Here is a 13,803-nt window from a genome sequence, read left to right on the forward strand (position 1 = left end):
CACCACTGAAATCTTGAGGGATTTCAGTGGTGAGGATGGTGGTTTAAGGTCCTAGGAAGGAGAGGGTCATCCCCTCTCCTTGTTGTCTTCAAAAAGTGCCATTTTAGCCTCATGTGTGAGCACCATTTTTAAGTTCATGTTGGCCATGTCTTAAGTGTTATTTGTGCCTATTTTTCCATGATATAGCACTGTTTTTACTTGGTTTAGACACATCATGCTTGCTTTGCATACTTGTCTTGTAATGCCATGAAATTGCCTTAACATGTATCTAGCATTTAGACCACTATGCTTACTTGTTTTGGCTTAGCTTTGTGAAGCTTTTATGCATGTTTTAGTGTGCTTGAGATCTGTTTTGGGTCATTCGGGTCATCCATGCTTTGCTTTGTATAGCTACCATGTAACCCCCCTCGGCTTCCCTTGAGTTTTAGACCATCGTTGCATGCTTAGCTTGAAATGTTTACTTGGTTTTGCACCTTCTATAACATGATTTCAGAGCTTTCTATGCATGCCATGTATCCATGTTTATCCTCTTTTAAGTGCGCTTCGAAGTTGCTCTTTTGGTGCCTAAGTGTTGGACCTTGTGTGCATGCATGCTTGTATGTGTTTTGGCCCTCATTTCCATGACATTTGGCCGCTGTTTTGGACCTAGTAGAGAGCTGTCCAAATTAGTTTAAGACCATCCCTTTGGCATGTTGTTGCATGCTATACATGTTTGTATGTTTAGGCACTTAGTCTATTAACATGTTGCATGTTTAAGTGTCATCGCATTTGGTATGCTTCTTGTCTTAAGTTGCTTTGCATATTTACATGTGTTATACCTTTCATGTTGTGGCATGCGTGTCATTAACATTGATGTTATATGCCTTGCATGCTTACTTGTTTAGTTCATGGCCCATTGCACATGGTTTTGTTGTTTGCATGATCATGTTGCACACTTAGCTCACATGCCTAGGTTGCATTACATTGGCATGCATACTTTGCCTCTTGAATTGAGTATGATAGAGGTTGAGTTCATTGTTTGTTTATGTGCATTTCATTCCACATTGAAAATGCATACTTGATCTCTTGGGCCATCACGCATTGAAATGCGCGATTGGTGGTCCGAGAATCGAGCACCATACCCCTTTGAGTCTTAAATATGATAAGGGATGTGGTGGTGCATACATTTGCTTGAAATGCATTGCCATGCCATGTTTTGCCCTCTGCTGCTGTCAAACAGGTTTCAGCAGGAAGAATTGGCCGGCCGACAGTGTTGGGTGCCGACCGGCAAAACAGGTTTGGCCGAGAGCATAATGTTTAGCCGATGACCATTCTAAATGGCCGGTGATGATCTCACTCAGCCGGTAGTGTCCCACAACACTTAGAGAAGCAACCTTGGGAGTTGTGCAATTTTCGGAGAAGCAGAACAGTCAAAGCAGAGGCAAACTTGTGCATGGCAGTGACTTTCCGAGCAGAGCCGAGCGCGCATTGCATTGGACCCTCTTCCCGAGGCCGTTTACTGCTTTCATTAGATTAGTTAATTTGTTAATTAATTAATTGGTCTGTAGTAATTAATTAGCTTGTAGGTTAATTAATTTGTATTATTCTTTTGGTCCCTCCGAGCGAGGGCGAATTTGTAATAAGTGTGGGTGTGTGTGTGCATGTCTTCCAATCCCCACTTCTTTCTCCCTTTTACTTACCTGCTTTCGATGGTTAGTATTAGGGCATATTTAATTTAGCATACCTTATGCTATGCATGCGTGCATCCATACATTTGTCTTGCATATATCGGGCTCGGCGCATCATACTAACTGCATTGTACTTCAATTCCAAGTTGAATACGTGTTAGTTGTATCATCATCATATGCCATCTTAGAATAGCCGAGCCTGTCTAGATTGCATCTTTGCATGTGTTGCACTAGCCATTTTTAACATGAACTAGGATCATGCATGTGATTACTAACTAGTTTCTGTTTTGGCTTGGAGTACTCTGTAAGTTCTATGCTTTAGCATCCTTTCATGTGTGTGAGTGTTGCCATGACAGCATGATTACCATGAGGCTAGCTGCTTATGTGATATAATTGCTTGAATGCCTGTGGATGGAGGTTGAATTAACTAAATTGGGATAATGCATTAAAACTGTGAGTTTCAAGCCCACTAGATAGTGGCAAAACCATCTTTTCTAAAAGCCCGCTTGAGGGTGGCAAAACCTGCATTTTAGCCTACTTGCGAGTAGCAAACCATTTTCAAAACAAACATGCTATGTTTTATTCCAATTTAGGTGATTTGGTCTATACTTGTTTGCTGTGCGCATAACATAGTAATTCTAGGCTAATAACCGGAATAGGAACACATAACGTTTTCAAAATTGGATATCATGGTTAGTAGAGGCCGATCTTCGGATCGGGCGAGAGGGGGTGCTCATAGCTGACCTTCCCCAATCGTACCCAAGCTCCCGAGCCAAGGCAACTTTGGTGACGACGGACATGTGGCCTTTGGCACCGAGTCAGGGTTTCCTAAATTCCCCCATTTTAAAATATTTAGGTGGCGACTCTGTATCTGGCAAAGCAGTCCATGTTTAGCACTTCTTTTTCAAAAAATCTGTTTCTCAAAACGATTTGCCGGATTTGGACTCTTTGGTTCAGATTAAGAACCGTGACACAAATTGAGTCCAAACTGTAGCGGGGTCCCTCACGGGCGCGTCTACACTAACCCTGTTGCATTTCTTGTTTGCATGACAAAGGAAATTTCACATAAGTACAAAAACTAATGACTCAGGGATAAAAATATTTCTTGAGGAATCATATCTTGTCACACCATTCATCCATCCCAACATTCTCATTTCAACTTATTTTGTTTACTAAACATGTTATTTCTTAACTACCAATATTCAATACAATATACATCATAACAAGCCTAGTAACAATCCCACAAAATTGTCCCTTCAATCTAATAGGAATCTTAATATCGTATAACACTCTTGATCTGATGTAGTAAAAGCTTTTACTTTTCATATATAAAGGATATGAGAAGTAAAAGCTTCACTTCAAAGACTATAACAAAATGAACACCAAGAACTTCAAGAAAGGAAAAAAGCTTCAAAACAAAACCCATAGCAAGGGATATACCTGTCCAGGATGAGACATGCGGGCATCCAAGGATAGAATTTTGTATTGTAACTGCACTTACTACATGACCTCCAACATTATAGGTAGCCTGGATTAAATAAAATATCAGGCCATGGACTAATTGCCTATATGGGCTGAAAACTTGCCTGAGTTGGTCATCTGAAACACTTTCATTCACACCACCAACAAATATCTGGCCATGCAAATTGTTGTCCACAAGCATATCAGCCTCCTTCTCCCCAAAAGAAAGAAAAATTGAGAGATTAAAAGAAAGAAAAGAAAGTACGCACAGTTGTATTAGTTGGATCAGCCTCATCCTGAGTTCCTTGTGTATTCTGAAATGAAGCTGCAAATAAAAAAAGTAATGGCTCAAAAATGAATTTTCCCTCTACAATCAAACGCTATGGATCATGTTAAAAAACCATGCAGGAGATTTTCATCCAACATAATTGGTAAATTGAAGACATTACCAAAACATCCATAAGCACACAAAAAAAAAAAAAAATTGAAAAAAGACATACAAGCTGACAGAAGATCTGATGGATCACAAAACCAAATGAACACATTATAGCCACTTTGTCAAGATAGTAGCATTCAGGAAAATCTTTTAACAGCAAAAATATAATGCCAGAATGAAATATGCCATCTTGCAAACATAATGACAAGTGGCCATTGCAATAGTTTACTTAGTTCTTAAACACATGTACAGAAAAGGAAAAAAAAAACAGAAGAAAAAGATAACCAATAAAACCTAATTATAACATCAAAGCAGTATGCTCAGGAACGTAACAACATATGTGAACAAAATATAATAGACATTGTAGACACCCCATTTTTTACCGTCCTCAAGACTTGGGCGTCATCGTTTGAACACTCGACGATCATCCATGTTTGTGTTCGTCTTGAGTTCTCGGAGGTTTCGATTGCATGCCTTGCCTCAAGACCTCTCGACTTGCCTGTTTTGTGCTTGGTTGTACACCAAACACTTGTGTTTTGCTTCTGGGGGAATAGAGTGGCTTGTCAACCATCCCTACACCACACCAGCCGAGGCTTGAAGCCATCGGCCCCCTTTTCTTCCCATCGGCCAAGAGTGTTGGCCGATCGGCACTATATTTAGTTGACCGGCCATTGTGTTGGTCGATCAGCCATTCTTGCTGGCCGAACCCTGTTCATCTGCTTTATGCAGATATTTTGTGCCAGCTGTGCCAGCTGGCACCCACAATTAACCCCCTCCATACACATGTATGGAGGGATTTGCCTCTTGTTTAGCTTCTCTAAAAAGCTTTAGAATTTGAGCCTCTAGAAAGAGGGAGCTCCTCCTCCCTCCTCAAAGGTTTAGAAAAATTGGTTCTTGAGAGGATAGATATAGTTTTGTATTTATTTTTCTTGGTTTGGTCTTGTTTTGTGACCTAAAGTGAGTTTTGTCTTATTTTTGCACTAGAACACCTAGGATTACACCATCCTTGGGTTTTTGGGGCCTTAGAAGGTTGTTGTTAGGGTTCTTGGACTGGTTTTGACCAAAGAAAGATGCTAGAGCTTTGTTCCTAAAGAAGGTCTACAAGGGTGAGCATCCTTACTTTAGTTACCCCTTTCTTGTTTAGGCTTTTACCCATTCTTGCTTATTGTTTTAAGCTTCGACTATAGTTGATAAAAGTTCTGATTTTGTGTGCTTTAGAACTTTGTTTAAGGTCACTTTGAGGTTTGGGGTTGCCCCCTCCCCTCCAAGGCCTTGTTAGGCCTTGTTTTAGGCCATACCTTTTGGCCATTGTTTTGGTCTTTGCATGACCTCTCTACCACTGAAATCTAGAGGATTTTCAGTGCTGGAGAGGTGGTTTTGAGGTCCCAAATAGGAGAGAGTCATCCCCTCTCCTTGTTGTCTTTAATGCTTGCATAAATGGCTTATGTGGTAGCATGTGTGTTCAGCTTGTTTTAGCTTCATTTCAGTATGTATTAGGCTTTGTTTTTCCATGATACACCTCTATTTTGAGTTGGTTTAGACATGCCATGTATGCCTCATACACTTGTCTTGTAATCCAATCGTTTGGCCTTAACATGCATCATGTTGTAACATGTGTTTTTAGCATGATTTTGGCCCAATTCCTTGAAGCATTTAGCCTTGTTATAGCATGCTTAAGCTTTGTTTTCCATTGTTTTGGTTATGCTTGACATACTGTAGACACCCCATTTTTGACCGTTCTCAAGACTTGGATGTCATCGTTTGAACACTCGATGATCATCCATGACCGTGTTCATTTTGAGTTCTCAGAGGTCTCGGCTACGTGCCTTGCCCCAAGATCTCTCAACTTATCTGTTTTGTGCATGGTCATGGACCAAACACTTGTGGTCTTTGCACCTGAGGGCGGGAAATGGCTTGTTGGCTATCCCCACACCCCACTAGCCTTGGCATGTTGCCACCGGCCCTGTTTTATTGCTACCGGCCAAAAGTGTTGGCCGGTCGGTAATGTTTTTAGTCGGCCGGCCCTTTGTGTTGGTCGATCGGCCTTTTCTGCTGGACGAGCCCTGTTCATCTGCTTTATGCAGATATTTAGTGCCAGGTGGCACAGTCTTTATCCTCCATACACATGTATGGAGGATTTGCACCTTTGTTTTAGCTTCTTGAGGAAACTTAGACCTTTTGAACCCTTGTTTTAACTTCTTGAGGAAGCTTGAACCTTTTGAACCTTTTTAGCTTCTCCAAAAAACTTGAACCTCTTTAGCTTCTCCAAGAAACTTGAACCCTCTTGTTTCTCTATAAGAGAGGGCCTCCCTCTCCTTTAGAGAGGTTCCAAAAATTTGTTTAAGGCTCCAAGATATATCTCTCTTTATATCTCTATATTTTGGGTTCAAAAGGGTCTTGTTCTTGGCCTATTACACCACACCTCATAGCCACACACCTCCACCATTCATCTAAGGTTCTTGGAGGTCATTTTCAGAGGTTAAAGAGTTGGTTCTTGGTCCAAGAACCTACTGGTTTTGCAGCTGTGCATCAAGGGTAAGAACTACCCTCTTTATTCCCCATTTTTTCACACACTTTTAGCCTATCTTGCATGCTGTTTTGAGCTTAACTTATAACTGATAAAAGTTCTATTTTTGCATGCTTTTGAAGTTTGTTTAAGATCACTTTTGTGTTTGGAGTTGTTTACCCCCTCTTAGGCCTTGTTTGGCCTCATTTTTGTGCCTTTTTTGTGAGCTTCGGGACCACCTTGTATTGGCCCTCTCACCACTGAAATCCAGAGGGATTTCAGTGGTGTGGGTGGTGTTTTGAGGTCCTAAGAAGGAGAGGGCCATCCCCTCTCCTTGTTGTCTTCAATACTTGTCATATTTGCCTCATATGTGAACACCTTTAGTAAGTTCATGTTGGCCATGTCTTAGCTGGTATTTGTGGTTATTTTTCTGTCATATGCCACTGTTTTTGCCTATCTTGGTCATTCCATGCATGGTTTATACACTTGGAGTGTAAATTTTGCAAACTAGTCTTGTATGCCTCATGTTTGAGCATGTGTTTCTAGCTTGTTTTTGGGCCATCTCAGTAGATTTTTTGTGTAGTTTTAACATGCCTTAGATCTATTTTTGCTTGGTTTGGTTGGCCCTTGCATGCCTCATACACTTGTAGTGTAAATCACATACACTAGCTTTGTACGCTCCTTGAAGTAACATCTCATTTTAGCCTATGTTGTGTCCATTTCAGCATGTTCTTGAGCTTATTTTATCATGTCCTACCTTTGTTTAGGTTTGGTTTGGTTAGCCCTTGCATGCTCCATACACTTGCCATACAATCTCATTAAATAGCCTAACATGCGTTATGTTGTGACATGTCTTCTTAGCATGCTTTTGGCTTGACTTCAAGAAGATTTTATCCATGTTTTGGTATGCTTGAGGTCTGATTTTGGTTGTCTTGGTCACCCATGACTTGTTTTGCATAGCTTTGGTTCAATCTTGCTTGTAAGCTTTGTGTATTGAGTCATTTAGTATACATTACTTGGCCTATTTCAATGATTTGGCATCATTTGTAGTGTAATTTCAGTCCATGTTTCATGGTCATGCACATGCATTTATCACTCTTTAAATGAGTTTGAGAGTTGTGCTTGTATGCCTCATTTATGGACCATTGCATGAGCTTCATCTTTGTGCATTCTAAGTCACCATCCCAACACATTTTGCCACTGATTTTGGCCTGCATTAGGTCTGTTTGGGGTTGGTTTCGTCATTTGAGCATCGCTTTGCATGTCTATAGTGTATTGCATTTCACTAGCTTCGGTGTTTGAGTCTTTAACAATGCATTACATGAGTGTTTGCATGCTTCGGAGTCATTTTGGGGCCATTTAGTATGCCATTTCAGAGCTGGAATGTATGCCATTGTATGCCATGTTTCATCCTTGCATTGCTCTTGGAGAGTTGCATTTTGTGCCTTAGGCTTGGAGCCCTTGCATTATGCATGTTTGCATGAATCTTGGGCCTTGTTCTCATCTCATTCGGCCATTGATTTTGGCATGCTTGAGAGCTACCCATGTTAGTGTAGGTCCATCTCACCATGTTGTTGCATGCTTGTTTCATTTTGCATGTTGTTGCATGCTATACATGTCCACATGTTTAGGTTGTATGCCTATTGCATATTGCATGTTAACATGCTCATGTTGCATTAGATTTGTTGCACACTTGAGTTATTTGCATGCTTGCTTGCTTGCCTAGGTTGCATTGCATTGCATTGCATTGTGTGTGCATCTCTTGCCCCTTGATCAATCATGATAGAAGTTGAGGCCCTTTATGTGTTTTGTGCATTTCATTCCATATTGAGTTGCACACTTGGCTTCTTTGGCCATCATGTATTGAAATGCGTGATTGATGGTCCGAGAGTCGAAAACCATACTCCTTTGAGTCTTAAGCATGATAAGGAGGGTGGTTGTGCAAACATTGCTTTGAAAATGCATTGCCATGCTCTGTTTGCCCTCTGCTGCAGCAAAACAGGATTCTGCAGAAAGAGATGGCCGGTCGGCCATCTTCAGTGCCGGCCGGTTATTCATTGTTGGCCGAGAGCCTCACACATGGTCGATGACCAGTTTCCCATGGCCGGTGGCCTTGCCTTTAGGCCGGTGACCTTCCATAATGCTCAGAAGGTGGTTCAAAAACATCCTGGAGACTTGGGCAGTTTTCAGAAGTGCAGAGTAGTGTAAACAGAGGCAGCATGAGTATGGCGCTGGATTTCCGAGCAAAACTGAACATGCATGCATTCATCCCTCTTCCCGAGGCCTCTTTACTGCTTTCTTAGCTTAATTAATTCATTTAATTAGTTAAGTGTTGTGTAATAATTAATTAGCTTGTTAGTTAGTTAATTTGTATTATTCTTTCGGTCCCTCCGAGAGAGGGCAAATTGTGTAATAAGCGTGCGTGTGTGTGATGCATGTCTTCCAACCCCACGCCTTTCTCCTTTTTATTTAACCGCTTACAATGGTTAGTTTTAGGGCACGTTTCAATTAACATACTTATGATAGTATGTTTGCACACATTCATTCATATTGCATGCACTGGGCTCGGCGCATCATGCTAACTGCATTGTATTTCAATTCCAATTTGAATACATGTATCAAGTTGCATTTCACATGACATCTTAGAATAGCCGAGCCTATTTCTAGTTGCATTTTACATGTGTTGCATTAGCCATCTTAACATGAACTAGGATCATGCATTTGATTACTACTAGTTTCTGTTTTGGCTTGGAGTACTAGGTAAGTATTTACGCTTTAGCATCCTTGCATGTGTGTGAGTGTTGCCATGACAGCATGCTTACCATGAGGCTATGTGCATATGTGATATAACTGCCTGAAATGCCTGTGGATGACGGTTGGATTGCTTGAATTGGGACAATTCATTGAAATCCGTATTTTAGCCTACTTGCGAGTAGCAAAACTCAAACCATTTTTTCGAACAAACGGATATGTAATGCTTTGTTTCAAATTAGGCGATCTAATCTATACTTGTTTTGCTGTGCACATCACATAGTAATTCTAGCTAATTAACCGAAATAAAAACACATGTGTTTTAAAAAAAACAAGATATCATGTTTAGTAGTGGCCAATCTTTGATCGGGCGAGCAAGGGTGCTCATAGCTGACCTTCCCCAATCGTACCCAAGTTCCCGAGCCGAGGCAACTTTGATGATGACGGACACGTGGCATTAGGTGCGAGTCAGGGTTTCCTAAATTCCTCCAAAATAAAATATTTAGGTAGCGACTCTGTATGTGGCAAAGCAGTCCATGTTTAGCACTTCTTTCTAAAAATCTGTTTCAAAACGATTTGCCGGATTTGGACTCTTTGGTGATTTATCAGTCTTGCATTGCACTTTGCGAGACTAGATTCAGAACCGTGACAATTTGAGTCCGAACTGTAGTGAGCCCAAATGAACAAAACAGGGGGAATTTCCCCTGGGACGTTTGGGGACATCTACACATGCTTTGTATAGCCTCCATGCATTCTAGCTTGTTAGCTTCGGGTATGTGAGTCACTAGCATTCTTTATTTGGGTCATTTCAGTGATTTGGCATCACTTGTCATGATATTTCAGTCCATATTCCATGCTTGTATGCTTGCATTTGCCATCCTTTTAATGCTTTGAAAAGGAGTTGTTTTGTGCTCCATGTTTGGACCATTGCGTATGCCACCATGTTTAGGCCTTTGGGGTGCCATCTAAGCGGGTTTTTGGGCTCATTTTGACATGCCATGACTCTATTTTTGGTTGCTTAAATCATGCCATGTTTGGTTGTATTAGGTGTAGTGTAACACCTCTTTGGTGGCCTTGCATGCCTCATGATTTTCCCCCTTTGTCTTAGCTCGTTTTAGCTTTGGTCGTTGCATGTTTTAGGCTCACTTTAGCATGACTTAGGACTGTTTTGGGTCATATTTGCCATATGCTCTTTGTTTTGTGTAACTTTGGTTCAAGTCCCTCGACTAGTCTTAGGCTTCAGTCTTGAGCATGCCATGCTTGACTTGTTTATGTGGTTTGGCATCACTCCTAGCCTCATTTCAGGGCATGTAATGTTGTCACATTTGCATGCTTTTCATTCCTTTTAAGTGTTCTTAAAAGTTGCCCTTTTATGCTTAAGTATTGGACCATTTAGCATGCACGTTTGTATGTGCATTTGCCCTCATGTCCTTAGCATTTTGACCACTAATTTGGACCTATTTGAGAGCCGTCTATTTTGGTTTAAGTCCATCCTTTGCATGCTTGCCTTGCATGTTGTTGCATACTTGTCCCTTTATATCTTGTCACGTGTTTGCCTTACATGTTGTTGCATATTTGTCATTGGCATTGTTGTTACATGCCTTACATGTTTATTCGTCTAGATTGTATACCTATTGCACATTTCTTGTTTCCATGCTCATGTTGCATTAGCTTGCTTGCATGCCTAGGTTGCATAGCATTAAGCATGCATCCTTTGCCTCTTGATCAACCATGATGGAGGTTGGGGTCCCCTTTAGGTATTTGTGTGTTTTTCATTTGATATAAATTGCACACTTGGTCTCTTTGACCATCATGCATTGAATTGCGTGATTAGTGGTCCGAGGGCCGAGAGCCATACTCCCTTAAGTTCATAGTATGATAGGGAGGGTGGTCGTGCAAACATCGCCTTGTAAATGCATAGCCATACTCTGTTTGTCCTCTGCTGCAGCAAAACCAGTGTTCTGTAGGAATAAATGGCTGGTCGGCCACTTTCAGTGCCGGCCGACTATCAATATCCAGCCGATGGCCCCATCTTTGGTCGATGACTATCCTTCCATGGCCGGTAGTTCGGTCTCTTGGCCGGTGACCTCCCACTGTGCTCAGGGAGTGGTTCAGAAGCAGCCTTGGGACTTGCGCAACTTTCAGAGGCATGAAACAGTGCAAACAGAGGCAACAGTTGGCATAGCAACGGGTTTCCAAGAAAAGCCGCTCGAGCATGCATTCATCCCTCGCCCCGAGGCCATTTCAATGCTTTAATAACTTAGACTGGTTATTTATTCTATTTTGGTTATGTAATTAATTAATTAGTTAGGGTAGTTAATTATTTAGTTAAATTGTATTATTCTTTTGGTCCCTCCGTCGAGAGGGCACAATTGTGTAATAAGCGTGCGTGTGTGTGATGCATGTCTTCCAACCTCCATTTCCTTCTTCCTTTTATTTAACCGCTTACGATGGTTAGATTTAGGGCATATTTCAGTTAGCATCCTTATATTATGCATGTTTGCATCATTAATCTGTTTTTGCATACACCAGGCTCGGCGCATCATACTAACTGCATTGTATTTCAATTCCAACTTGAATATATGTATCAACTGATGCATCTCATATGCCATTTTAGATTAGCCGAGCCTATTCTAATTTCATTTTGTCTGCGATGCATTAGCCATCTTAACATGGACTTGGATCATACATTGATTACTAACATGTTCCTTGTTTTGGCTCGGAGTATACTGTAAGTGTTTATACTTTAACATCTTGCATGTGTGTGAGTGTTAACATGACAGTATGCTTGCCATGAGGCTAATTGCTTATGTGACTTAAACTGCCTGAATGCCTGTGGGTGAATGTTGGATTGCTTAAATTGGGACAATTCATCAAAATTCGTGTTTTAGCCTACTTGCGGGTAGCAAACTCCAAACCATTTTCAAACAAACAGGTATGCGATGCTTTGTTCCAAATTAGGCGATCTAGTCTATACTTGTGTGTTTGGCGCATCACATAGTAATTCTAGCTAATTGACCGGAATAAGAACACACATGTTTTCAAAACAAAATATCATACTTAGTACAAGCCGATCTTTGGATAGGGCGAGCGGAGGTGCTCATAGATGACCTTCCCCCAATCGTACCCAAGTTCCCGAGCCGAGGCAACTTTGGTGATGACAAACACGTGGCCTTACGCAACGAGTCAGGGTTTTCTAAATTTCTCCAAAATAAAATATTTAGATGGCAACTCTGTATCTGGCAAAACAATCCATGTTTGGTACTTCTTTCTTAAAAATCAGTTTTCCAAAACGATTTGCCGGATTTAGACTCTTTGGTGATTTATCGGTCTCACATTGCACTTTGCGGGATTAGATTCAGAACCGTGATATTTGAGTCCAAACTGTAGAACCAAAGCCCCCAGGGCGCGTCTACAGTTTCTGGCGACTCCGCTGGGGAGCTAGAGGACTTGACTCAAACTCATGATATCTTGTTTTGATTACACTTATGTGTTTCTTTGCATTGCATGTGCATTGGTGCGCCTAGGACACCGTGTTTACCGCATACTATTCCTAAACGGTTTACTGGAGGCTTGCTTTGAGAAGCATGCCATAAGGCTAACCGGTTGCGGGCTCTGCCACAACGGGAACACAAACCCCAGTTTTACCGAGGCACCCTTTTTTTGACCATTCGACCTAGTGCATATTCGGAATCCATAGTGACCATTCCAATCTAGGACAGATTGCTTACCCGATTATAGGTTGTTTGAAACCGTTGTGTGCGTAGTGAAACCCTAGTTCTTGACGAAACTAGGACAAGAAAACCCTACCCCAATATAGGGGTGTATTGGCTCTTATTTGCTTGTTATGTGCATTTTTAGAGTTGTATCTCTACAGGGAACGCATATATCAGTTTGCAAGTCTGGGCATCAGGCCTGCGGACATCAGTGTCAGTGTTTTAAGAATCAGTTATATCTGTGGGTATCAGATTCAAATTTGGGACAGTGATTTTGGGGAACGGTGATTAGTAGTAGAGTACAGTTATTCAACTATGCCTATGTCAGTTCTGATGAAATTGGGCTGAAATGCTGCCTGTTTTCTCTTTCAGTTCAAAATAGCCGATGTTCTCCTTCACTGAGGCAAGGCAAACTTCTGATCTGTTAGTCACCAATCCCATCACCTCCGTTCTGCTCAGCAAACTCATAATGATACAAAATTCAGAGGAAATTGTGGTTATGACAGCCGCGTTAAACCAAGGAATCATCTTGCTGGGTAAGACCGATGTTGAGGTACCACACCTGCCCAGGTCGCTTGCTGCGCGCCCGATCTGGGAATCCCGGTTGTTTCAAACTCGTGAACCCACCACGTTTGAGTTAATGGGAATGATTGGCGACCTCCAGAGATCTGTGACTGATCTAGCCTATGGGATGTCGGCTTCGCCACCAACCACATCATATGCCGGGAACTTCATGCCGGAGGAACCTCCATTACTAGGGCAAATTGTAATTGAGCTCAGCCAACCTGAAGCTGTCTCAAACTCCGGCAATGACATGTCAACAACAACAAGGCTCCACACTGATCAAGCAACCCAAACCGTCCACCAAGCTGAGGCTAGTGGAAAGGACAAGATGAAGGAAGACACCGATCCCTATGAACAACTTCTGAGGGCTGTTGAGGCTTTGAAAGCCGCGAGACTGAATAAACAGCAGGTGCTCGCTGTTGTTGTAAAAACTATGGATGATATTTTCCCCACTCAGATCGAGAGCAGTTCAAGCCAAAGGGAAAATCGAGATAGGGACCGTCGTACCAGAACCGTTCCTCCCAACCCTAATCCTGCACCTGGAAAAAATCCGAGAGCCAAGGCAGCACCTGCCGATCCTTTTGCCAGTACATCCAGCAAAGGTCCACAGACTTTGAAGTATCTGCCCCGAGGGCGCAGGGTCTTTCATGCCCTCTACATGCCTTTGTCCAAGGCTCTTCGAATCCTCACTGAAAAAGGTCA

General features: G+C 41.8%; 1 protein-coding gene across 8 annotated transcripts in view; it reads right to left on the reverse strand.

Annotated features, from left to right (window-relative positions):
• Window positions 1-13,803, reverse strand: part of LOC145796106 (dolichyl-diphosphooligosaccharide--protein glycosyltransferase subunit 2-like) — a 44,171-nt gene that overhangs the window by 14,698 nt on the left and 15,670 nt on the right. For 3 of the 8 annotated variants that reach the window (XR_014336812.1, XM_082881124.1, XM_082881120.1), the window contains exons 1-3: window positions 3,398-6,031; window positions 3,254-3,300; window positions 3,108-3,167 (exon numbers count right to left, since the gene is read on the reverse strand). Coding sequence is in view for 4 of the 8 variants with exons in the window: in XM_082881124.1 (XP_082737250.1) it covers window positions 3,108-3,133 (26 nt within the window). In the remaining 4 variants the exon portion in view is untranslated. Of the gene's footprint in view, window positions 1-3,107; window positions 3,301-3,397; window positions 9,736-13,803 lie in introns of those variants that run through there. The other 5 variants (XR_014336813.1, XM_082881128.1, XM_082881141.1 and 2 more) reach the window with 4 other exon arrangements.

The sequence above is a fragment of the Camellia sinensis genome, chromosome 1, assembly GCF_055761805.1.
Source record: "Camellia sinensis isolate YWXY chromosome 1, ASM5576180v1, whole genome shotgun sequence".
Classification (NCBI taxonomy): Eukaryota; Viridiplantae; Streptophyta; class Magnoliopsida; order Ericales; family Theaceae; genus Camellia; species Camellia sinensis.